The following is a 26,395-nucleotide window of genomic DNA, read 5'->3' as shown; positions in this document are numbered from 1 at the left end:
TACCCCCCCCCCCCCCCCCCCCCCCGGAATGCTGAAATATTAACTTCAAGTTTTTTGATACTGAATCAATCTGAAAGAATCTTCATCCATAATTTTTACAATATGTTCTGCTGTCTTGAAATCATGAGCTCCAGCCACACTCGTTTTCTTGTGCACTAAAATGACACCAAAGTTTGTTTTCACTCAGGAACGGGACACTAGAAAGGCTCCTGTATCAGCTTATGTCTTTTCACATGTTAACATTTATATTATAAACCAATTTTAACATGACACATTTATACTCTTAAATGGGACATGTTGGCACCAGTGATGCTTAGACAAGGCTGCTTAAACAGAACGATTTGGTTCCACTCAACACTCATTTAATGATATAGTTAAATATTTCAGACATCACATGTTCAGTGTGTAATCTGGGGTTTGCAAAAAAGGAGGACTTCAAATTACATCTTGCTCACCCCTCACATGCACTGAGACTCACTTCACCATTGAGACAATCATCGAGTTTCCGTGAACCCCCGAAGGGACCAGCAGAATATAAACTGTGCCTAAGGTCGGTACCAGATAAAGTATTGACTTTTTTTTAAAGATATGTTTTTGGTTGATTATCTTTAGTTGATGTTGTCAATTAAACATTACTTTGCGATGAAAAAGAATTAAAATTAATGTAAAATTAGTCCTTTAATCGTGTATGGTAACCTTTAATAAGCGTTATGTACATTGAATTTAGGTTTGAAAAACATCAAAGATGTTCTGTTTGTTGTACGGATGCACATGGAAAAGATGAATTAGATGAATGGAACGCAATCAGACGAGAATATATCGATAATATAAACGTCTTGGGTGTCAATTGGAAACGCCAGAAATGGAAAAGGTTGCTGCTAATTTCCCTCCGTTTGATTTGCCAGTAAGTATGGCTTACGTAAGACCTTTCTGTCTTGAATATGAGTGTATGTGTGTCTTTTGATGAGTTTCTTACACGATTATGCCATGAACGTTTTTTCGTTAGATGAAATCATCTCAAACACTTTGTATGTGCGGACTTGTTCCTACATTCATCATTGTTATACATGTATTAAATGCAAAAAATAAAATACAATCTGAAAAACAATGAAAATGAATACTAGTACAACTTGTTCCTGTAGTTTTCAATGTATTAATCATTATATGTCATAACGCCGGTTTGTTGATAAGGACATTATTATGACCATATATTTGAAAACAAATATCGTAAAAACAAAAGATATAATGAGCATTCAAACTAGGACACGGTGGAAAGTGTGCAGTATGCAACCATCAACCAGACCTCAGATCTTAACATCAGTCTACCGAAAAAACCACTAACTCATAAGTGGGTGTTTGAAATACAAAGTAGCGTAAGTATGCATTTTGATATACATAATAATAAATTATGAGGAACAAGCAAACAATGTATTATTTAAAACATTTCAATTGCATAGAAAATGTCGATATAGAGTGTATAATTATACTTGATAGTTTAAGCCTGATTTAAGTGACCCCACAGCCCCCTAATCCGGGGTAAAGCAAAAGGTTGTATATTTGTCAATTCCGTTTGGTGCATGCTGTCAACGTTCAGGGTTAAGATCTTTCAAAGCATTGCCGTTGCAGCCCTTGTTCTTTGGATGCAGCCCTAACTGGCAATTAGCCTATAAACAATAAGCATGAAATTTGGCACACTGCTGTGACATCAGGATAATATACAGAGGATGCATAGATTGGGATTTCTAAGACAATCATTTCTTAAACTAGGCCAAATTTAAAGCTTCACAGTAACATAAAATGTAATGCATCATCTTCGTACTTATTCATTTTTTTATTGTGTTAAAGATATTTCTTCGAAGAGTGACGCTAGCCAACGATAGTGCAATCGACGTGTTTTTGATCCATCGTGTCTTTGACAAAACGGAAGACACCATCGTTTATCCTACTTCACTTGACTGGGAAAACAAAAACAAATCCAGGAAAAGAGATTCATTTCAATACGAAATTGAGGTAAATATGGTATATTAATATTAAAAAATTCAGCGATTGTTAGATATTTAGTACATACAATGACGATTTTTTTATTAATGGTAAGCTTTGAAAACAGTATTGCAAAAAACAAGCTACGGGGACAGTTACTGCAGGTAAGTCGATACTTTTAATTCCGTCACTACCCATGTAATTGACCCTACGTAAAATCTATGAGTGGGTAATATTCAGTGCTGGATACAAGTCATTGTTGAATAATAATCATTGCTGGGTAGTTGCTTGGTAATTGCAAGGTATGGTCTTTGCTGAATATTTTTTATTGCTAGTTGATATATATTGCTTGATAATTGCTTGGTAATAGTGATAAGGAAATATATAAATAAACACATTTCCTTACATATATTTTAGTTAATAACGTAAAATAATGTATTCCGGAAATATTGAGTAGATAACATAACTTACTTAATGTTTCTTGATATTCTTATGTACCTTTTGCCTTCAGGTGGCTTTTTCTTCAGAGGTGTACGGTTGTTTCCGTGGGAGGGTTATCTTTGATTTTGGCCATACGCCTGTTGTTTTCAAGCAGCTAACCGTAAGGACAACAGAAAGCACCGATGTCAGGGCACCAAAACGTTCACAAAGTAAAGATCAACATACGCGTTGGCAGGCAAAAGACGTCAAGGTTGTTGAGTTTCAACTAAGGTTAGTGTAACAAGCAGATTATAGTGTGATACAATTCTATTAGCAGGGACTAAATTTTAACCCGATCGCTTTACCAAATCATAAGTCAGAGATCACAGGGCTGGAAGACAATTTCAACGACGTCGTTTTCGACATAACGTTAAGTTCGCAAAAATATAAGTAACGCTTATCTGAAAAACAAAAATGAACTGCTATTTAACATTCCTTTAAGGCACATAATAAAAAAGATGATATTTTAATCAGTGTAAGATCGCAATAATACTTACCTGGGGAATACCAGCAGAAAATATTGGCAACGTATGTCGTGAAATATAGCTTTTGGTGCTTTCTGGGTGATATATATTTAGATTTCAGTGTGAAAAACGCACTAATCCTCTAGTTAAACATGTTGCAGAAACCAGGAAGAAAGACAGCTGATAGAGGAGTATTCGATTGATAAATTTGATGAAGGTACATACCCGTCTACGCCATCGCCAACTAAACGTGATTACACAAACCTAAAAAGAGCCATGGAGATTTCATCACCTGAAATATTCTCCAAGTAAGATTTAAAAATGTAAAACTCTCTTAATGATATACTTACCAGTTCATTTTTCTTACTTTTAATAATTGCTAGTAAGTCTACAAAACTCAATTCACAAATTTTAGGCATTGCATTTTGCATGGGCAAATGTCATAAAGAGATTTATATCATTAATATACGCCATCATAAAATAACTTTATACTCATTATTATATGTTAGATATATATAATAAGCGTTATATGTTTTGACATGACGTTATTTATGTGAACATCATTGTAAATTGCGTGCGTTATAGAGCGACGTTTAATAAAGTTTCCGTGATAAATTAATACGTATTATATAGATGGTTGTCATTTAAATCGAACATTATCAAGCTCCTATACGGAAATCGGTATACCAACTAGACTCATTTGATACATTATTTATTGTTTGATAAGTTATTTGATTTAAAAGATAGACATTTCAACATAATTTGTTTTAGAACGGACGACGAAAAGACGGATTCAAAAACGTCCAATACTGGAGAAGATTACGAACAGACACGTGGGGTAAATAGACCAACCTTGAGTGAATACAAACGGCGCATGCATAAACTCCTGTACTTCGAAGAGAAAACGCAACTCTCTGTCATTTCAAAGTATGTTGAATAGAAAGGCTAAAATTAAGTTATTATCACTATATGTTGGGGTTTACCTATCATCCAAGTAATTTGAATAATTATATTAAGCTTACATTATTTTCAGCACGTGCTGCTATGTTTTTACTCCAGATTGAACCAAGGAAAACATGTACAAATTAAGGATATGTTCCATCTTTGATGTATTAAGATGAATTAACATTTTACACATCCACCTATGATTTAAGATGTGTTCCATTAATTTATTCAGATTTGATGGGAAAAGAGAAATGACAATTGAAAACGAGTTGCCACCTGTGATTGAAATTAGCTCAGATGCAATTTACGCAACAAACGGCGCTTTGTTCACAAGTATTGAGCTGAAAGATGAGCTGTCCGAAGATACCACTGCTGGGAGATTAGTCCTCCGAAATTCTGATTCTGTTTGGTTGACCCCTGTCTTTGAACATGCCGTTGGATCACGAAAAATACCCGAAAAGGTACGTTTAACATATAGAATGTGAATATAATTTGATATAAACTTGTTTCAACATGTGCTTTCCAAAACGTCGGTATAGGTTTTCATGAAGCTGCTGTAGTTTATTGTTACCAGAGAAGAAAAATCAATTTCTTAATATAATCTGTTCTACTAGGTATATGAAGCCGGTGTGCATCATCGTCAAAGGAATTTCCTAGACTTTGAGCTATCCCCGGTGTGTGTTTCCGAACTTGGTTTAGAGACGAAACAGACGAGGAATTTTGAGGTACCGTTTTTGTCTCATTTAGATCAGTGATAATACTTTCTGACCTATTATATGGTATTCTTACTCGGTATTAAGTTTAACATTTTCTTTAAAGCTAATCATGTGTGTTAGGTATTGACTGATAATGAACTAAACCCAATTTGGTTTGTGAAATAAAAAGAATACGAAAGGATTATAAACCCATTTTAACGGCTCCTTCCAAACCGACTGAAAAAGTTTACAACGAACATTCGAAAGATGGCGTGTCTAACTGGAAGAGTGCGTCGCTCACAAAATAAATTCATATGATACTATGAATAAACGGCCTTGGGAATGTAACGGTATTAACAAGTTTTGATCGCCCAAATTGCCGACTTTAATACAATCTGAACACCACTGCAATTTTTCATCAAAACAGCCTCGGATGTACATGGAAGGTTTACAATGTCAAAATTCTTCACATTAAACTATGCTACCAGCAGAACGCTTAGTGATTTTGATTTTGCATCAGTTAAGCCAAAGGACTTAACTCTTAGAAATCTTTATGATTTATGCAATAATACACTTCACTGAGAATCATTTTGAACTTAGTAGAATAGAATACCCGATAAAACACTACAACTAAATAACATCAATATTATTAATTTTACACACTACTTTAACTTCCAACCGGCATACTCGTCGTATGCCGGAGATGATGTTCCGAGTGGCCTATTTGACGAAAGAAGGCCATCTTCTACCTGCACAGCAGGTTGAGAACAATCAATGTTTGAAATATACTTATGGTAAGTTTTCATTATAAGATGTTCACTTTATTAATAATCAACACGTGTCGTTTAGGTGCAGCTTCAACTGAATAGAATATGGTTATGCGAAATGCACAAGGCAGTGGATGAACTCCAAAACCTCGAGATTGTCTTTCCAAATTCCGTCTCGAGCTGTGATGTTGACACCAGTATTACTGATAAGTATGTCTTAATAGGATAACCATATCATTTCATAGTATGACTTTAATCAATACATGAACTTACAAAGTACAGTCTATCTACATAGGCCAAATAAATGGTTCGGGTTATCCGAACCTACCTACGATATAGGCGCCGACCTTAACGATTTTATAGGCCATTGGTACCTTTAAATATAGTACGTATTTTAGTATGTAGTTTTAAAAAACGTTTACAACTTTATATAGACTTTGACGCCATTACCCTATGATGACAATAACATTCTGATATAAAGCATAATAAAAAAACCTACATGACCTGTTTTGAAAGGGATGTAACTCTAACTAAACCATATTTTGGCCTTAGCCTTTTTAAGGCACGAATACTGAAACGGATAAATATCGTAGTGCCAGTGGTATTCGTTTGCCTGTAATGTTGTGCTGAGAATAGAGTGTCATTAAACAAGTAGGAAATACTGCTCTGAGTTATGTGTCTCATATGGGGCATAGGCAGTGTATCTTACCTTTACTATTAATGAATAGCATACGCCAGAACGCTAGATGTAGTTGTACTTCCGAAGGATTTCACTTCTACAATGAATCGCTTAATTTTGATTCAATAACTTTTTTTATATATATTGAAGCAGTTTAGGACAATTTTAACACGGTATAGTTTGATTATTATTAAATAGTGCTTGTCCTTTTTAGTGATCATTTTCAAAATGATTTGTCGCTGAAAACGTGCAACGATAACCAATACATAGCAATAATAAAAGCTGCAAGTGTGCCGAAAGTACTGTCTCCACCCCTGCTCCTTGTTGGTCCGTTTGGAACGGGTAAAACATTCACACTCGCCCAGGCAGCAAAGGTCGTTATCCAGAAAGATTGCACACGCGTACTCATATGTACGCATTCGAACAGGTATCAACATGTTTTTTAACATTTATTTATGATTAAAAATTAATGAAAACAATCCAAATATGTTATTTACGACACATTCTACACTGAATAATTAAATGTATATATTTATATTACTATTAAATATACCTGTCTACCCAACCATTCAAAGTATCTCATGTTGTTAGAAAGGATATGGCATAACATATATTTTATAAATATTTTATAGCGAAGCCGACATATATGTTGAAGACTACTTTCATCCCTACTGCAAAGACAATCACCCAGAAGCAAAACCTCTCCGTATCTACTATCAACACAGATGGCCAAATACCGTGTCTAAAACTGTCCGACAATACTGTCTACAGGAAGGCCATTCATTTAGGTAAATGTATAATATACAAACAAATGAGAAGCAAACACGACCAAGAAAATATACATCACATTATAATCATAATAAAGAAATAGCCGCCTCAGCAGGAATCGAAATCGGAAATCGGGTCGATTGATTTTCGGGTAGGTTTGCATAATGTTTACCGAATTACAACATGAATATTGAACACTTTATAGCATTGATGAGGACCATACTATGTTTTAGGCGACAAGGCTCGTCGCTATAGTTTATTATTTAGTTACTGTTGTTAATAATCATCTGCATTTATAACGTTTAGAAAGCCAAGAAGGGAGGATATATTGCGTCACAGAATCGTTGTAACTACATTCAGCACCGCTAAAATGCTAACGAAATTTCCGGAAGGTAAAACTAGTACTTATCAAAAAGTGATATCACTTATTTACCGACTTTTCAATTGATGAATTATTGAAATAGCTATTATTAACATAAAGCCTTGCTTATATAAAGCAAGGTGCATATTATCATAGCTTTTGTAGCTTATTTTCTCTTATAAAATAATGCACATAGATATACACTGTGTCACTGCAATTATATTATTAGTAATTTTAGTTATGATTATATTTATTCTGTAATGTCCAATGTTTTTCCCTATTCAGATATGTTCACACACATATACCTTGACGAGGCAGCACAGGTGTTGGAATGCGAGGCACTCATACCTCTATCTAAGGCAACGCAGTCCACTAGGGTTGTGTTAGCAGGAGACCAAATGCAGGTACGAATATATTTATTCACGTCCTTATTTAAGTTAAAAACGAAAAATTGTTACCACACATAGAAGCGTACTATTGTGTTATGCCTTTGTCGAACAATGTATGTGCACTCAGTGACCAAAATAAGAATCCAGTTCTGTTCACCATGTAGGCGTTTTAATTGATCCTCTGACAAGGGACCGCAGCATGGTGACCAAAATAGAGCTTAAATTGTTGAAGGTCATTGAACGCGTCAGGTTTAAAGTGATGGCACACTGAAGACAACAATATATTACAAGTAGTCGGCAAATAGCTATTCATAGGTGATGGTTTTCTCTGTTACGTCATACCGTCTGAAAAAAAAAATGATTTGATTTGAGTTGTGATATTCCGATTATCGGTTAAAGTCGATAAAAGACTGGTTGGGCCTGAATTTGGCGACAATCGATTGTATTTGGTCATAATCGATCATTCATTCAACCGGCGAATTGTTTTCCTCTTTTCTCTCATTTATTGCGTTTGGTTAATTTCTGCCAATTTTCTCCTTTGAGTTCGTTTATGCATCTGGACGTGTTCAGTTGTTATCATTAACATTATGACCGAAAGCAACGACACAATAGCTTCAAACATACGCCTAGCAAATGCATTCTTAAGGATTATGAGTTATTGTACAATTATAAAACTGCAATGAAGTTATTGTCAAAAACCGATTGTACTATCGATAATCGGTTACTTGAATGGAACCGATTATCGATAGTCAACCTTGAACCAATTGCCAACACTAATTGGCGCCGCACTGAAGTGCGCGCCTATTATGTAATTGGAATTTATTTTAGTAAGTGGTAGGAGCGGTTTTTAAGTTGGTTGACAGTTGGGTTTTACTGTTATTTTATAATGATTAAAAAATGCAAATGGGTGGCGATTGCATGGGTGTTAAAAATGCTTTTTTTGGTTGAATAGATAGTCTTCAATTTATCTTCAAAACATTATTTCGGAAGAACGACAAATAAGTTTAATAACTGTTCCCGATTCGTTTACGTTTTCCGATTGGTTACCTGAAATATCTGAAATATCATGTGCCGGAAATGCAAAATGTGTGGACCGGTAATTATGTGAATGGGAATAATTATGTTTCATGTTGTTTTGTTATGTTTACTGCATTGATAAACCATGAGGTAATCTTTTTTCTTTAATCTAATCGATATTGGAATTAAATGTCCACCTAACTTTATTTGTTAATGTGTTGAAGGTGACATTAGTAAAATTTTATTACGATTGTCCCCGAGTTGTAACACTTACCGGATGTTGCTATTTTTAGAACCAGAAGGTATTTCCCCGCTATTCATAGGTCAATAATGGAATTTCTACATCGTAGTAGGTGGAAACTCGGGTGATGATTTTATCATGAATATACGTTTAAAATAAGTAAACACTTAAAGTGCAAACTGACAGTTGATTATGATACATCTAACAATTTGAGTCATTACAGTAAAACATGGATTATAAGTGAATTATACGCGTAAGTGAAGATTTTCTATCGAAAAAACGAATTTCAACAATCGGCATTGAACTGGGATATTCGTATCAAAGGGCTATGTATGTAAGTATCTTTGAGTAGTTTTGTACGTTGATGTGTTCAAAAATGTTAGTTTTTTTAATTTATCTTCAATGGAATTCTTCAATCATTTTTATTTGCTAAATGTTAAGACAGCGTGTTAATATTTTTACATACATGTACTACCTGGTATAATTATATATTATTATAAATATACATGTTACATCTACTTATGCACCAGTCAATTGTAACCACGCCCCCCCCCCCCAGTTTGGTGGTATACCGGGGATAGCGGGGGGAAAGGACCGTGTTTTTACCTTCGAGGTGTCCCGGCAGTGCCGGGTGCATGCGGTGGTGGGGCGTGGTTACAATTGACTGGTGCATTATGCACCAGTCAATTGTAACCACGCCCCCAGGTCATGGGAATAGCCGGGACTTTGACTTTCGGTCCAGCCAGCCACAGGTAAAATCCTTGTCCTGCAAGGACGAACTGATGGTCAAATCCCTGCCATATGCCCCCGCACCCCAGGGAGCCTAGGTAAGGCATATTCCCCGCTATATTTTGCTCGAAGACAAAACCACCGCATTCACCCGGCACTGCAGGGCCACCTGAAAGGTAAAAACACAGCCCGTTTTCCCGGCTATCCCCGGCATAACCCCGGACCTGGGGCCATGGTTACAATTGACTGGTGCATTATATTTTTTAATGTACTTATGCACATTATTTATGTATATGCTATGAGTATGTAATCTTTTATTTGATTGTTTTATCTTAGAAAAATATTAGACTTAAAATTTTGTTTAAAAATGATGTGTTTTGATATGTGACCTATTTTTAACATACCATAATACATGAACATATCCATTATTTGTTTACAAACTGCATATTTTCAAAATAAACCTGTAAGAAAAGACGTACATGGTTTCGGGCTGGAGGCCACGACAGCTTTGACACTAGCGACATTCATTTGCTTGGTGTAGGTCTCGTTAAAACCCCGTACTGTTGTGAATCATTAGCAACCATATGCACAACAACTACACATTTGTGCTTACCAACTTACTCTTGGCTAAAACGGATATTAGTGCAGAATGTATAATTGATACATGTGCATTTGTCTTTCACAGTTGTAGTTTCTGCCGGTTGATAATCAGAAGTCTAATTTCTTTCAGGTAGGAAAATGACTGAATATTACTATGTCAACAAATTGGGGTTATGAAGAATTCCAGCCTGCATTAAATATTATGTTGGATCATTGAGACAGATTTGACATCCATATCATCCACAAGGCAGTCACATCTCATAGAGATGATGTGAGTATTTCATATAAAACATATTTGAGTTGGTGTTTGTTGTTTTATAACCTCACTGTATTCAATAATCAAGTGGTGGTGGTGGTGGTGGTGGTGATTGTTTTTTTTAAATAATGTCGAGAAATATTATACTGTTTATATTTTATTTTGTATATGTATGGCAGTATTATTATCTATACTTATAAGTTAGAAAGGCTTTTAAAGTACATTTTTTTTCCTTTACAGCACTCAACATTCTAGATGGGTAAAGTACCTGAAGGGGCATAAAAACCAAATCAGCATTGACTCAGCATTGAGTAATTATCATCTGTGCACACACTACAAGTACAAACGCATGGGAACAGACCAAACTTCAAATGTTGAAGAGTGAAGACTTATTGTGAAAAATTCTAAATGTAAGAATACCATTGACAAAATAAAACAAATAGACATCGATTACCTACAGAGACTATTTACATGTTATAATATTAAACAGACAAATTAGTTGAGAACTTTCACTCTGACATGTTTGGAGGGGCATTACCGCCTACATGTACATAGTGTTCTTGTTTCTTTACATATTTTAATTTGAAAGTACATTCATTGTTTTTTCAATCTGAATTCTGAGTTAGTATCACACGTAAAATCCATTTATTTGAATGATTACATTTTATGAATAAGTCCAATAAAGCTTTATCAATTTTTACAAGAAAAGGGTTGATTTTTAAGCATTTTATTAGCTATAAAATGTATGGTTACATGACAGTATGTATATTTTTTCAAAAGTGAACGGTAAACTACGGGGTATCATTAATTGTCTTTTAAATTGTTCATGAGACATCATAGAAAATATTTAAAATGATTTCAGCAGGTTGTCTTATTATTAATTATTTTTTTTATGAATTGATAAAACTCCTTTATATTTTCAAACATCGAAATACTGCTCTGTTCAGAAGACTCACAAGATCTCAAAATGATTTTTTGCATGAGTATCAATAATGCTGTTCGGTTGAACTTATGTTTTCTGTTAACTGAAGTTTATTTCACCAGAAACTGTTGTGTTTATTTCAAGCTCTGATAATGAGAAACAAACATCAAATATAGGCAAAATATTTACTTGTCGCTCTTTGTAGCCCTTGGAGTTTGGGGTTGGGTGTAATGAAACTTAAACAACTTTTTTAATTCACGGTAAAATATCTTCAAAATTTGGATAAAAGTCCCATAGTGTATCTTGATAATAACTATGTTGTCAGTGAAAGCTTTTCTTAAAGTGTGTATTACTTAAATACCTTAATTCAGTTTAAATAATTATGGCCTTTGATGATTTTTGTTTTTATATAGATTTTCTGTTATATTGAGCTTTGTCAATTTTGCTGTTGTTTTGTATTATGTACAATTACTACTTCTATTTCCTAACTTAAATTTTTTGTCCCATTTGTCAAATTGAATTGGTACATATTTCATATAAAGTGAAAAACACACACACTATTTTTAAAGATGCGCTCTTACTCCCAAACAAGACTGATCACAATTAATATTATTGTTTTGATTTTTCAAAATGGGTTGATAGATGTCAACAACAATGTTTCTAATGAAGGATTTTGAGTTCGATTTGGTAATAAGAATGAATATAAAACATGGTATTTCTGCCTTGTGATACCATAGTAGACCACAGTCAATATTTTAGCAATCACCAATCATTTAATATTTGTCATGCTTTCTGCTATTATAAACAGGGTCACAAGCTTGTTATAAATCAGTAAACAATTTCAGTAAATGCATTATTTAGTAAGTAGTTATTGTTTTATCAGTCAATTTGATGTGTGTTATAAATACAATTATATGCAGGGCTTCCATTAAAGTATATTACTCCTTAGAAATGGGTTAAAACTTTCAAAATTGATTTCTAGAAAGTACAAAAACTTCCATAATTTTGAAGAAAAACACCAAAGTAGAAAGCTTGGAAGTTCAAAATATTCAAACCTTGTGTCAATATTACTTTTATGGTCTTAAGATAAAATGATTTATTATAATATAAGTCTTTGAATCTGGCAAGTTAAAGTTACAAATTACTTGATTTTAACATTCTAATTGAAAAATAGTGGAAAAAGATACTGTATTCGGGAGATTTTAACTTCCACATATCAGTGTAAAACTTCCAAAATTGATGGACAGGAAGTTGATACTTCCAGTTTCGAATTCTTAATGGAAGCCCTGTTATATGTATTGATTTCAAATAAGAGTTTCACTTTAAAGATGCTCATTTAAAGATAATGAACAGACACACAAAAACTAGACACATTTGATACTAATTATATGAATGATTATTGTTTAGGGGACCTCTGATTTGTTTTGGAGATATTCATAAATGGGTGTTATTCTTTGTTGTCTTCAGTTTCTTATACATTTAAGGATTTTTATAATTCCTTTTCTGGTATATATTAATTTAATGCAAATGAAAACACACTTTAAAGTAGACACATTTGATACTAATTATATAAATGCACGTACTCTGATTTGTTATGAAGATATTCATAAAGGGGTGTTCTTCATGTTATTATACATTTTGGACTTGATTTAGTATTGCTTTTCTGGTATATATTTATTTTAATGCACAAAGAAATTATTTTAAGTGTTCAGTATCACTTTCACACATTGTTTACTATTATTTTGTGCATATTTGGCCTATTTATGCTTATATGTGCATTGTTGTATTTCAAAACCTTTGTGAAAAATAGAAACAGTATTATTTCTTTCATGCATAGTCTGATACATATTCAGTTTGTATGCATTATTTTTATCATATTTAAAAAAAATGCCATTGTCCTATAAGACATATGCTATTTTTGTATTAATATCACTATCAACTAAAACATCCATTTTAAACTCTTCTTTACCATGTAAATGGAGAAGTTAACATTATAACTCCATTGACCAGTTTTTAGCTCTACTGGCCAAAGGCCAGAAGAGCTTATGCGATGGTAATGTGTACGTAGAATGTGCATCTGTGCGTCCGTGCGTCCGTGCGGTCGTGCGTCTGTAAACAATTGGTTGTAAACACGATACAGTCTTCAATTTTGATTGTATCTCGATGAAACTTGTACAGTATCTAGATATCCATTAAGAGCTCGGTTCCTTTAGAAAACCAGCCAGATCCGCCCATAAATGCCTAGATTATGGGCCATGAAAATTTTAAAGAGATGCTTTCTATTTTTAGCCAGGTCTGCATGAGCGAATTCTATTTTTAGCCAAGTTTACATGTACATGTAAATTCAAGTCTAGAGTTAAGGGAGACAATTTGCAAGTCTAGGATTTGAGAGACAATTTGCTATTGCTTCTGCAGTTGATTTTGTGAATTACTCTGCCTTGTTCTTGTTGAAAGCCCAAAGGCCATTTTTAGCTTTAAGTTCTTTAGTTTGCGCATTCATTTTAACAAAATTGGTTGTGAATGTTTAAGTTATGCACCTGGTGTTATTACTGGCCACACCCAGGGTTCACAGGTTTGGTAAACATAAATCTGGAAAGGTTTGAAAATCTTTTTGTGTGTTGTGCATCCATCTCAGCACAATTGATTGTGAATGTTTGTTCAAATTGATCAATGTTGTCCTAGGATGCCCTTGACTTTGACCTTTTGACCAACTATTTAACTTTTAAAACTACATAATTTTTTACTATGAGTACAGTTTTGAAAGCATTGTTTTGTCAGATGACTTTTACTTGGCACATATTAAAATAGTTCATGCAACTTATCTGCTTACAATACTTTCTGGGCTCAGATGTTGAACGTGCTACGTTTTCAGGTAACCCAAACACAAAACATAAACTATATGTCTGTTGCCTTTTACCCATACATACATGCTGTAGATTTATATGACCACAAAAGCCATGCCAGTAGAGCATAGGCCCTTTTGGGCCTCTGGTTTATGCAATTTGTCCAATTTCATACATTTTAGTATTATTAAACAGCTAAAAACAAGGCATGTTATGTTATAAATGCATTTCAACTAGTAAACAATGTTCTATTTTTATATAACAGTTCAATAATCATGTTCTATTTATCTTTGTGACTTAATACGAAATGATAATGTTTATTAAAGTACTACAAAAATTGTTATTTCATGTCACTTCTTCATGATGAATTCACCATATAATCTGGAAACTTATTCTTCCCTTCAAGTTGTCATTCCAGCATGGTGACTTTGCCCCCTCCCCCTAAATGATTAGAACTGCAGTGTACAAGAACAATAACTCTATTTCAGCGAATTGCAAGAGTTATTCCCTTTGTTCCTTTTCCTGTCCGTAGCATAACAAGAAAACTACTTTTTGGAATTTCATTAAACATCATTCAATGGTAAAGCACAACAAGAGGAAGTGCAGTGCACAATGTCTATATCTGTATTTCAGCTAATTACAGAATTATTGCCCTTTGCCTCTTTTTCTTGACCAGAGCATTACTTTCAAAATACTCATGGTATTGAAATAAAACTTGGTATATGGATAGGTGGCAATGACAAAAAGTACAGTGCACAAGCACCCTAATTCTGTCGTGTTCACTAATGTACCACACCCCTAATGAAATGTTCAACTTGAAACTCTTCTATTTCAATGCTTTAGCCTATGTTGTTAAGCAGAATACTACAAATATTTTGAGAATGTCATGGATGCGGTTCGATGCATTGTAATATGCCTGTTGGCCTTGACACTCCTTATTTTTCAACATATAACAAATGTATAGACTATCAAACGGTGCCTTTGATGCTTTGCATCAATGGTCTTTCTTGTTACAAGTATTGAGAAGTCCAGAACTATCCTCCAGGGTCAAACCCAGGGAGTCACTGGAACGATTTTCATATCGTCTTTGTTATGACGCGACCAATGTTTACTCGTCCTACCTTCCATGATGGTGAAGATATTTAGAATTACATTAATTAATAATTTCAGTCCATATCTTTACGATACTCCAAAGTATTAAAATAGAAATTGTGCTTATAGCGGTATACCTCAATTATCTCGTTTAAGATGAGTCCTGAGATATATTCATTAGAAGGGAAAAAAGAAGGATTTCAGAAGTCATTACTAGAGAGATTAAATGACCTTTATCCGGACGATTGCGGATACAAAGTCATGTTGCACGTAAACTACAGAACTCATGACGTCATTTTGAAGTTCACATCTAACCTTTTCTATGACTACAAATTGTCATGCGCAATGCCACAGAAGGGACATCCCGAACTTTACCCTCTGGCGTTTTACACCGTGTTAGGCGAGGACGAGCTGTGCGGTCTGAAAGAAGGATTTTGCAACAAAGCAGAGGCATTTAGTCATTTAATATTACCTAAATTGCATTAAACTAATTAAACTTTATAGTATAAAAGCGAAATACAGACTTCATAATATCAAACTTTTTCCTGATTTAATATAACGTTTAGTGCCAGAATTAAGATCTGGTTTAGGCCTTAATCTAGTGCCTTTAGACTTGGTCTTTGTTAATTGGGTAGCTTCTTGACCCGTACCTGTAGTTTTCAAAACAAAAGGAAGTTTGATATTATTCTCTTTGTTGTTAGGTATGCGAAGTTGTTGACCAAGTTGCACTGCTAAAAGAGAAATGGCCTTCAAACCACTGGGGTGAATTCAGTTCAAAGAGTATAGGCGTTGTTGCACCGTATAGAATGCAGGTACTATATTAAAGTTGTTTTTATCGTCACTAGTTAAGAAATGTATGGGGCCAGACAGGGGATCGAATCCAGGAAACCTTTTTCGGCAAATCAGATGCTCAATCAACTGACCTAACTCGCCCGGAGAACTCGATTACTTTTTGATTTGTTCGAGTCAGTACCCAGACCGAATAAGAAAGTGACATGCCGACATCGATAACTAATATAACGTAGAATATACTATTTTAAACTTCATTGACAGTGTTGTACTTTCTATTACTGTCAATAAACAACCTCAATCAATCCGACTGCCTTTATCATGCAACGTGTGTTGCATATATGTACTATGATCAAATGAAAATGAATCCATGTCAGAACATTCGTGTATTTTTGCAAGGTGAAGCTAATCCGAGATGGACTGCGAAAAATAAACATCAAAGACGTTTCCGTAGAAAGGGTTGCTAACGTGCAAGGTAAACACTCTAAACTAAATATATTCTTCTTATTTATGAAAAATATAGTAAGTGAATGTTAGCAAACTCGACATACGGTTAACGTGATTTCAGAATATATTTTATTAAGTCTAATTGGTTTTATATACGAAGGTAATACAATTATTATTATTACAATAATCATGTAGGTTCATGCACGAAGTGTATACCAATGTCAAGTGGTATTGTGTGATCGATTGAAATGATATCTTGCTTGAAAATGGTAAAACCAAAAACCAAAACGAGTGCGTTTAGTACATGTCCTTACTTAATGTTACAGGAAAGGAGTTTCGAGTTGTTATAATGAGCACAGTCAGGACAAAGGAAACATGTACAGAGGGCTATGAGGAGACTGATCAAGTCGACTTTGGGTTTCTTTCAAACGTGAAGTTCCTGACAACAGTAATAACAAGAGCGAAATCGCTTGTGATGACTATCGGAGACCCAATTACACTGTGTTTGGTGGGACAATGTCGGTTAGAAATTATATTTTTATAGGTGTAATTGTGTTTAAAGATCTATACCCAAATCGGGATGATTTGCATGTCGAGTATTTAGCCAAAATACTGTACCATTCACGTGACGCAGGTAGCTAGTTACTCACACAATAATTGCAGACAATACTTTAGGTACTCTGTCGTACTTTATTCAAATTCAGTCATGATTATTATCGCTTAACGGGACATCAAGCTCTTCCGGGACTGCGTCAATCTAGCAGTATCAAAAGTGTGTATCATGTTTGGCCTCACATATAAAATTCATATAAGGACAAACACAGTCGACTTATGTAAAGACAACATGTTGAATGAAATGTATTGTAACTTTTGCATATTTTTATCAAACAGAAAGGTGTGGGAAACGTACCTTAACGACTGCAACACACATGGAAGTTTCTATGGACTAAAATGGGAGCAATACCTTAAGATGAGAAATATAGAGCTGACCACTCTTAATCCAATGGCGGACGAATTCTACCCGAAGGTATATACAATGTTATGAAAAAATTCTCACAAATGAATTGCATTTTCTGTCTACGTATCTATAAGAAAAGCATACATTATGTTTGAAAAGCGGAGACACGTGTTTAGTGTGTGATTCAAGCTTAAAAGAAAGTTGTGTAGTAAAGGCGTATGTCTTTGTGTTTCTTCGAGACAATCGATTTTTCGAATTTGGTCGTTCAATTCCTGATATGTTTCGTTCGTCTAACGTTATACAAAACAATTATACTTATGATATATATGAGGACTCTTCTATCATCATTACGATTTATGTGACAGGTACCACCTGCTTCGGTAGAGGAAGCAAAAAATGAAAATAAAGCAGAACCTAAAAGTTCAACGAAGTCATCACATGTGACATTCGAACAAGAACAGTTTAGAACAAGCGAGTTGCCAAATACAAAGGAGGAAACTAGTATACCAATTAATGGAACTTTGATGGACAGTGCCAAGTCCGGTGTTTTACAAAGTGCTATAGAGATTGAACATGCTGACAATTGTCTTGACGCAACAAAAGCAGTAGAGGTATAAAGGGCTCCTATTGTAGTATAAGTTTCAAAAGATGCAATTATATCCATATGGTCTTTATATATATATAAGCATATTAATCCCTAAAAACAATAATGGTTAGTGACCGCTTTTCGCCCGTACCAATTATTCGCCAAATATGTAAAGTTGTTGTTTAGCAATTTCATTATGATTAATGTTTATACAAATGATACTTTGTGTTCAAATGAAGCTTTAAAATAGGAACACAAGTATTTTCTCTGAAAGTTATCTATTAGCAATATTGAAATTGCAACTTATTTCTTCTAACAGGATTTACGATTTTTCCACTCAACAAAATAGGAAATAGTACACCCCCAAAATATTCGTTTTAACAGAGCAACATGTTAAGAGTTTATAGAAAAGAGATTTTTTTAAATAATGATATGTTTAAAGTGGGCGAATTATTGGTACCTTACACTGTCTAGGAGCCTAGCTTTCTCCCTGTGAAATTTCATTAAATGAAATTCAGTTTTTCTCAAGTTAACACTTCTATTTCCTGGCGAAGAGGGTTCCCTAACCAGTATGTTAATTATAGTTGATATATACATTGATATCTCCTTTGAATTTGGGAAACATTAATACCATGAATTTGATAAAATGTTGTACATTTCAGGCTTTAACACACCACGACAGTCATTTAAATGCAGATAGTTGCAAATCATTACACCAGTCAGACGGACAAAAAGAGAATGTATCCATGACTGGTACCAGCACTGTTCCAAGCTTTAAATATATCTACGAAAAGGAAGATAACCCATCTGCTTACCAAGGATCAATGAAATACCACTGTCCTTCGATAGTGAGTTTAGGGGAAAGTATAGAAACCGGTTATGGTAGTGGGATTGGAATCGAGTCCGACGACATCTCTCCGGAATTAAAACAGTGTATTTCAACAGACACTGTAAGTAACCTACAAAACAGTTAGATAACTATTCAATCTACTACGTGCAGTTTCAACGTTAAATAAATTTGACAAAAAACATTATACTTAATATATATTTTGAAATTAATAAAACGTCGCGACAGTATGTGTACACACATGTTTGCAATAAATACCGTAAAATTGGCATAGTTCATTTACAGCATAAAGTTGACGACCATCCGGTGAAAAGGTTGACTGTCGACTCGATTTCCCCTGAAAGCAAGGTAAATGTTTTTGAATGATTTCTTCATTCGGTTTTAAACCAAAGTGATTTAAGTACTTCAGTAATTAATTGTACATCAATTATCTTCTAACCGAAATATAAGGTGTAAAGTAAATGTTCAACATGATCGAAATAATTAAATTTGACTTACTTCAACTGACTCTCAAAACGGTTTAGAAATATTAGCCATGTGTATAATAATATCTTTCTAATAAATGACCTGCAGCCAATTGTATAAAACTCGGATAAGTTGTCCACTGGTTATTTTTCAGCTGGTGAACACTTTTCAATGACTTAATTGGTTAGAAAAAAAACACTGGATAAATATTGACCAATCAATTAACATTTCGGATAACTTTGACCAAACCAAAAAGATAACCGGTTTTATACAATTAACTACTGGACTAAAATTCTTAAACAACATGTTGCAAAACAACAGCATAATTGAGCCTATGTTAAAATTTCTCCCTGTATATATTCGTGTCACAGAGCGATGAAACCGGCAAATCATCCAAAAATAGTAGGAAGATAAAGACGAAAAGACCACAACCGGAGGTGAGACATTATTTAAGTGTATTTCTATTGAAAGCGAATGAATGAAAATAAAATAGATAACATTGCATGTATCGCAGCTTGCATGCAACTTTACATATTTTCTTTCGCAGGTCACTGAAATTAAACAGCAGCCAGTTTTTGAACCTAAAGTTGCAAGCTGTACAGAGGAGAATTTACATTCTAAACAAAAGATTTATAACGTGGGTAAACCTCTTGTAAACAATTTTATAAATTAAACTTTACGCAATGAACGACCACCCCCTATGAATGTATCAATACTTTCGCTGATTGCTCGCTGGTCATACCCAAAACATGTGTTGCTAAGCTACATTTTGTTATATTTATATATAACACAACATGTATACATGATTTGATAATACGGTAATGCAGTTGTTTCACTAAATATGAAATAGCGTAGTTTACTATACATTTTGATGTATAATTCATTTATACGTTGAATTTATGCCCCTTTCGGGAACCGTAACTCTGTTGCTGGCTGTCCTCAAGATGCCTCCATGACATGAAGAACCTTTAGCAACCGAATTTCCTTTTAAAATTGTTTTAGGCACGAATGAAAATTGGATATTGGTTGATTGGCGTTAGTGTGTGTATTACATTTACAGAAAATAAAACAACCTTCCTTTAATATTATTTTTGAGCTTTAAAATATTGGGCTAAAATGAAAGCTGGTTATGGATTTCGTTGACTATAACATATCTCGATGGCTTGCATTATGCAGTAATGTTTGCTGATACATATATTTCAGATCGAGCAAGAAAGGATCGGTCAAGGAAAGGGCGCAAGAAAAAAGAAGGGAAAACTTCAATCAACGGTAAGATTTTCCTTATATCTATCCTGGCGCGGTATATTTGTATTATTAAAGCCCATATAACACATAGTAAAGAAAATGTTTGCGATATATCATAATTTAAATTGAGTATGTCTTCTTAAGAATGTTGCACACAACTTACTTTGAGACCATCTTAGCCAATGTCACAACATCAGTTTACCTCAGAAAACCTTAAGGGTTTTTTTGTGTGTGAACACGACCCCAGTTAGCTTTATTCTGAATATAGATATCGGTGAAATCATTTAATTTTACAATCTCAGTCTCAACTCAGTTTACCACATATTCATTATATAATGTATTATATGTTTCTACATGCTATATATGTTTTATAATCATGATATATACTAAATGGACATTACTATTACAGGAAACTGTTTCACCACTGAAAGAAATAGCTGAAATCCCCGATTGGAGAAAATTAGCGATGCCGAAAGCAAACTTTGAGTCTCGCTTCAAAGAGCCTGTCTTGAGCAAAACTGAACAAGCTGACAGTAAAAATAAGGAGGAGGCGATACGTATTTCGAATTATTTTGAACTTAGCAGTAAAAATAAACCAAATGAAAGCGAAAACGATTTATCATTTCCCCGTGCAGAAAAACATACTTCAAATAAAACCTCGGCTGGTAAAGACGAAACAAAAACAACCACAGGAAAGAAAAAGACAAAACGGCCGAAATTTGTTTCATTACATGAATTTTACAAAGCCCCTCAAACCGAAAGGACACTTCGGCCACCGGCGTGGGTAAATCCAGCTCCTGCAGATGTTCCGAATTGGGAAAGTGTTTGGGATCCTGAACCATATTCATTTGAGGATGAACGACCATATCGTCCTGTAAATACAGGTCTATCCTTTGCTGACGCTACAAAATCTGCACCAGGTTAACTAATATTATAATTGATATCGTTCACATGACAAAAGTTCAATATTAAATACAAATAGAAAACCACTGAAGGGTGGGTGTCGACAGTTAATTTAAAGAGGCATAATATCCCTTCAAAGGAGTGCTCTTTCAATCTGCATTAATCTTTAATTTAATTACATGGCTTCTAAACGCCAGCTCCACCACGTATTGGTGGTAAAAGAAAATGAGTTGTCGACACTTCCGTGGTGCAGCTCTGCCTTGTGTTTACTTCTAAGTAAACACAAGGTACTACTGCACTACGGAAATGTCGACAGGTCTTTGTCTGCCCCACCGATAAACGTTGGGGCTGACATACCAAGGTGTTTAGTTCTCAAATGTCGAAATTTGAAAAAAAATAACATTATTTGAGCTAAAACGCTCAACTTATATGAATCTTATAAAATTGTTCAAGGCTGTAAGGTTATTTTCTTTTCCAGCGAGGCATCAAGGGATCCTTACACCGGTCACCTATACCGAGGAACGTTCTTTGGCCTCTTATCTATGGCCAGAACAAGATCAGGTTTACATGAATCGAGGTCCTTCGCAGGGGAATAATCATAATTACTCATCCTTGCTCTACAATCAAAGTATAGGTCCCTCACGCGGTCCGTCGAGTGGATACGGAGTGTTTGGAAGACGTAAATAAAAACATTGTGTGCATGGTTTATGCATTCAGATCACAATTATTGATTTTACCATACTATTTTGTACGATAGAACTGTCCAATGTGCCATCAACTAAACAATTAATAGTGAAGTGGCTTCTAATAAGATACCATTATGATTTACATGATCCATGCCCATTTCGCTAGAGCCTTTTAGCTCGCCTTCAATAATCAAATAATAAATTAGTATATTTATGTCGTTTTAAGCACAGCCATATTATTATCCAACGCATTTATCGTATACAGTCTTTTGTTATTCGTTACGAAAGTCCATATGCATACTCTACGGTATATATTTTGGCCACAGCCATGATTTTGCTTTTGCTCAAACCTGCATGAAAACCAACACTCAAAACAATGTGCCAGGGATAAGCGAAATAGTTCTACCCTGTGTGAGATGTTATAGAATTATATTGCTTTGGGTAATTCAGTAAATACGGGAATTGAATTATTCAAATGAAAAACTCAGATTACTAAAAATAACGATATAACTAACTAGGGAGATTTATTGCATGAGTCCTATAATATACATGGTATAGATTTCATATTGAAATTTTGGTTGAATTTTAAACCTTTCGAAAAGGATCTGCAAAAAAGGCACATTCAAATAAAATGTCATTGATTTGTATTTCATATTATTATAATACATAAAATTCATCATGTGTGTAGGTGGTGTATGTTTTAATTAATTGTTGTCGGTGTGAAAAGCAATTGAAAGTAACATTTTTATTAATCATTCATTTTTGTTTTTATATATCATTTATTCTTGTAACGCAGACCTGAAACGTTGTCGATTTTTGCCCATATTTTCTTTACGTTTAACGTATTTCTGTATCCATTTATCAGAATGTTTAGATTTCTTCACAAAAACCATATTGTTTAAATCGATACTTATCTAGCCTGTCGACCAGGACAGCTGTATCTACAACGGATTTAACTTTAATGGAGTACACTGCATTGGCATCAATTTTCATTAATGATTCATTTATGATTCAAATCCACAATGGCATGCATGCTTGTTATGAAGGGTACATTCCGAATCGCTCAATTTTAAGTCCTTGTTTTTCTCTTTACTCCATTTCGATTGATAAGAAATTTCAACAGTATAATGTCTTTTCGGGTTCTTAAAGCTGCACTCTCACATATATACTATTTTTACAACTTTTTATTTTATTTTTTGTCTTGGAAAGAGCAAATTCTTACGTAAATATCTGCAAACCAATGATATATGATTGCTGACAAAATCAGATCGTAGATTTTCATATTTCCGTTCGAAAATTAATGTTTTATGGCTAACAGTTTAAGAAAATGCATGAAACATCAATTTTTGAACTTAAATATAAAAATCTGCGATCTAATTTTTTGTCAGCAGTCTTACATACCTGGTTTCCATGGATATTTGCAAAAATTGGCTCGTTCCAAGACAAAAAATAAAAAAAAAGTTATCAAGCGTTCAATCTGTGAGAGTGCAGCTTTAAAAAGGAGCCAAATATATTTTTTAAAACATACGTTTTGTTTAAAATATCAGTCGTGATAATCAAGCTCAAATGACTGTGGTCTGGAATCAGCAAGCATATGTATTGTAACCGAACAGAGTCTTACTTATGCTCCGTCCGTTGTTCTTTGGCAATTTACTGTGGTGTCTTTTATCCATGTTATGAACACGTACTATGTGTATTGTAACAGAACGGAACCTTACTTTTGTTCCAATCGTTCTTCTTTTTTAAATAATTGTTTTATCATTTAAAGATTTCATAAAAATGATTATCGGTGATGTTAATGGTAATGTAATTTGTAACTTTTTATATAGTGATTATTTGTACAGCATTTGAACACGTCTTTCGAGTGAGGAAAGAGTTTGCTAGAGGTCCAGTGCGAACCCTTCACAGGAACCTTATCCTGCCTTTGTCTGGCATTCCACTTCTTGCACCTCTTCGTTCCCCTGATTCACAGGGATCTGTCTGGCTCGATGTAACCGACGATACAGATTGTTCTGCAATATAAGTGAGGCTCAGCAAGCGTTACCGCAGAGTCATTGTCACCTACTGCAGCTGTAGCTAATACTGCCGTCAAGGCGACAACTTACCGGATATGACACATGCGGATATATTACCTAGTTTGTCAAACGCCATCGCCAAGGTATGTGATACCACAGCGGAGGACGAGAGGCATCACTCAGCGCCCTGCTTGGATGCAGAGTGACACGTGGGTCACATAGTCACCATTTACCGTTACACCAACAATGAAATAAAATAGTGACATCAAAGTATTCACATCATTTACATTAAGAGTTTTTTTGTGCGGATTGAGATGTTTAATACACTTGAAGAAATTTTGGTAAAATTTTCTAACAAGATTTTCCGTGATATGTTTTATACAGCTTTTGTGCCAGTTGTATAATATATGATGAAAACATAATGTGCATCATTCTGTTTAAGACATGAGCATGTCTTAATTCAGACTACGCCATAAAGGCAGGGTCTGGTATTGCATGGAAATAGGCCTATTTCAGTTGTTTTTTTGTATGATTATTTAGTTTGTATGTATATGTGTAGCTAGTGTTTAACAGTGCACTTAAGTATAGAATGTAGTAGTAGTTACTGTATGGAATGTAAGGTATTCATTTAGCTTGCAGTTGCTAATTACGGTAAACCTAAGTAGACAAGCTTGTGCTCTGACAGCATTGTTTTCATGTTAGTAACTATGGACAGTAAACTATGTACTGAATTGAAATGTCGGGACGCCATTTACCCGAAGGGGGAGGGGTGTCGCGGGGTCAATTTGCCCTGCTCTATATGTTTGTGTTAGTGTCATATGTCTACATGTATGTTTATCCAGTACACGTACTTTCCAAGTCCATTTCTTTTGATAATCCATTTTCCTATTCTTCCATTCCTTCAGTCATTCCTATCATTCACTAATTCATATACTAATTTCACTTTCATTTTCGCTTCACTTTCTATATTTATTAAAGTAGTTCGCCTCGTGCACAGCTGGTGGCGGTATTTTCCTCGTGCACAGCGCACTCATATTTGTCTATGGAGACGTAAAACATCGTTGGATAAATTTGGAAACTTTATTGTTTCATTTCTTTATAAAGTGTATTTGGATAATTCCAGTCGCCCTGAGAGACGAACCATTTCATTCGCGACAATTAGGTGCAACTCCATTTTTTCAATTTACATCGCGCCGTTTCGTAATTTTTCACCCAAATGAAGTAAGTCAAACTGTACTGGCTTGCTCACACTCAATTTCATGGTCAAGTATGTTACAATGCACCAGTCAATTGTAACCACCACCACCCCCAACCCCCAACCCCCCACCCCCAGGTCCGGGGAATAGTGGGGACTTTGACATTTGGTCCAGCCAACCCTGGCTAAAATCCCCACCCTGTGGGGACGAACAGATGGTAAGTCCCGCCAAATGCCATTGCACCCCAGGGACCCTAGGTAAGGCCCATTCCCCGCTATATTTAAAGGGAAGACAAAACCACTGCATTCACCCGGCACTGCGGGCCACCTGAAAGGTAAACACACGGCCCATTTCCCCGTCTATCCCTGTATACCCCCAGACCTGGGGGGCGTGGTTACAATTGACTGGTGCATAAGACCCAGCTTCTCGATAAATCTTAAGCGTAACAGACTTAAAAAAGCTTGAACCTGTTATAAAATATTTCCATAAATTGGGGCAAAGAAACATGACATACAAAATAAAAAGTCATGTACATACAGTGTACTAATGTTCAATAGCAATATGTTGGTCATAAAGAAGTTGTGTTACTATAGTTTAGATTTCAGTGTAAATCACTTGTAAATGGGATATGTAAGATTAGCACAAATTACATACTTTTTTGTATTTCAGAATGCATCCATGCCACCTGGTTTTTGACATTACTGCTGTGGACAGATTTTCAGCAATGCAGGTATTGCCATGTTATGTATTACTGGAGGCAATAAGTTTGGAAATAAACCAGACTTTTGTCAAGGTTTCCCTGAAATAAATTGCCAGTATGTTTCTTGCTCTTTGATATTAACATTCGCTTGTTATGACATCATGATCAGTGTTTATTTCAATAGCTCATTGATGAACTGTTCTTTCCGAATTGAATTTCTTTCATGCCGTTTTGTTGCGGCTTTGAGATAATATCATTTTCTAATAAAACTGCTGACCTTCATTGGTCTTTGGACTGTATTGTGCATCTATTCGCACATTTTGTTTGCTC

General features: G+C 34.7%; 1 protein-coding gene and 1 long non-coding RNA gene across 4 annotated transcripts; both read left to right on the top strand.

Annotated features, from left to right (window-relative positions):
- Positions 1-733: 733 nt before the first annotated feature.
- LOC128222189 (probable helicase with zinc finger domain) lies at positions 734-24,003 on the top strand. 3 transcript variants are annotated; one of them, XM_052931088.1, is made up of 26 exons: positions 734-904; positions 1,263-1,373; positions 1,846-2,010; positions 2,492-2,691; positions 3,086-3,232; positions 3,696-3,851; positions 4,102-4,330; positions 4,484-4,594; positions 5,414-5,541; positions 6,225-6,437; positions 6,643-6,798; positions 7,085-7,170; positions 7,425-7,543; positions 15,385-15,678; positions 15,930-16,040; positions 16,417-16,492; positions 16,791-16,986; positions 17,356-17,491; positions 17,788-18,033; positions 18,671-18,958; positions 19,141-19,203; positions 19,692-19,757; positions 19,868-19,957; positions 20,524-20,589; positions 20,975-21,485; positions 21,947-24,003. In XM_052931088.1, exons 1-26 carry the CDS (start codon positions 863-865, stop codon positions 22,153-22,155), a joined length of 4,215 nt encoding a protein of 1,404 aa, XP_052787048.1. In that variant the 5' UTR covers positions 734-862; the 3' UTR covers positions 22,156-24,003. The 3 variants fall into 3 exon arrangements, with proteins under 3 accessions (XP_052787048.1, XP_052787049.1, XP_052787050.1); XM_052931089.1 differs by lacking the exon at positions 19,868-19,957; XM_052931090.1 differs by lacking the exons at positions 734-904; positions 1,263-1,373; positions 1,846-2,010; positions 2,492-2,691 and having other exon boundaries at positions 3,190-3,232; positions 3,696-3,762.
- LOC128222190 (uncharacterized) lies at positions 9,761-14,341 on the top strand. The gene is made up of 2 exons (XR_008259096.1): positions 9,761-10,386; positions 10,612-14,341. It is a non-coding gene; the product is annotated as an uncharacterized LOC128222190 (long non-coding RNA).
- Positions 24,004-26,395: the final 2,392 nt, after the last annotated feature.

This window comes from Mya arenaria, chromosome 16 (assembly GCF_026914265.1).
Source record: "Mya arenaria isolate MELC-2E11 chromosome 16, ASM2691426v1".
NCBI classification, from domain to species: domain Eukaryota; kingdom Metazoa; phylum Mollusca; class Bivalvia; order Myida; family Myidae; genus Mya; species Mya arenaria.
The sequence above is the reverse complement of the archived record's forward strand: the minus strand, read 5'-3'. Positions and strand labels throughout refer to the sequence as shown.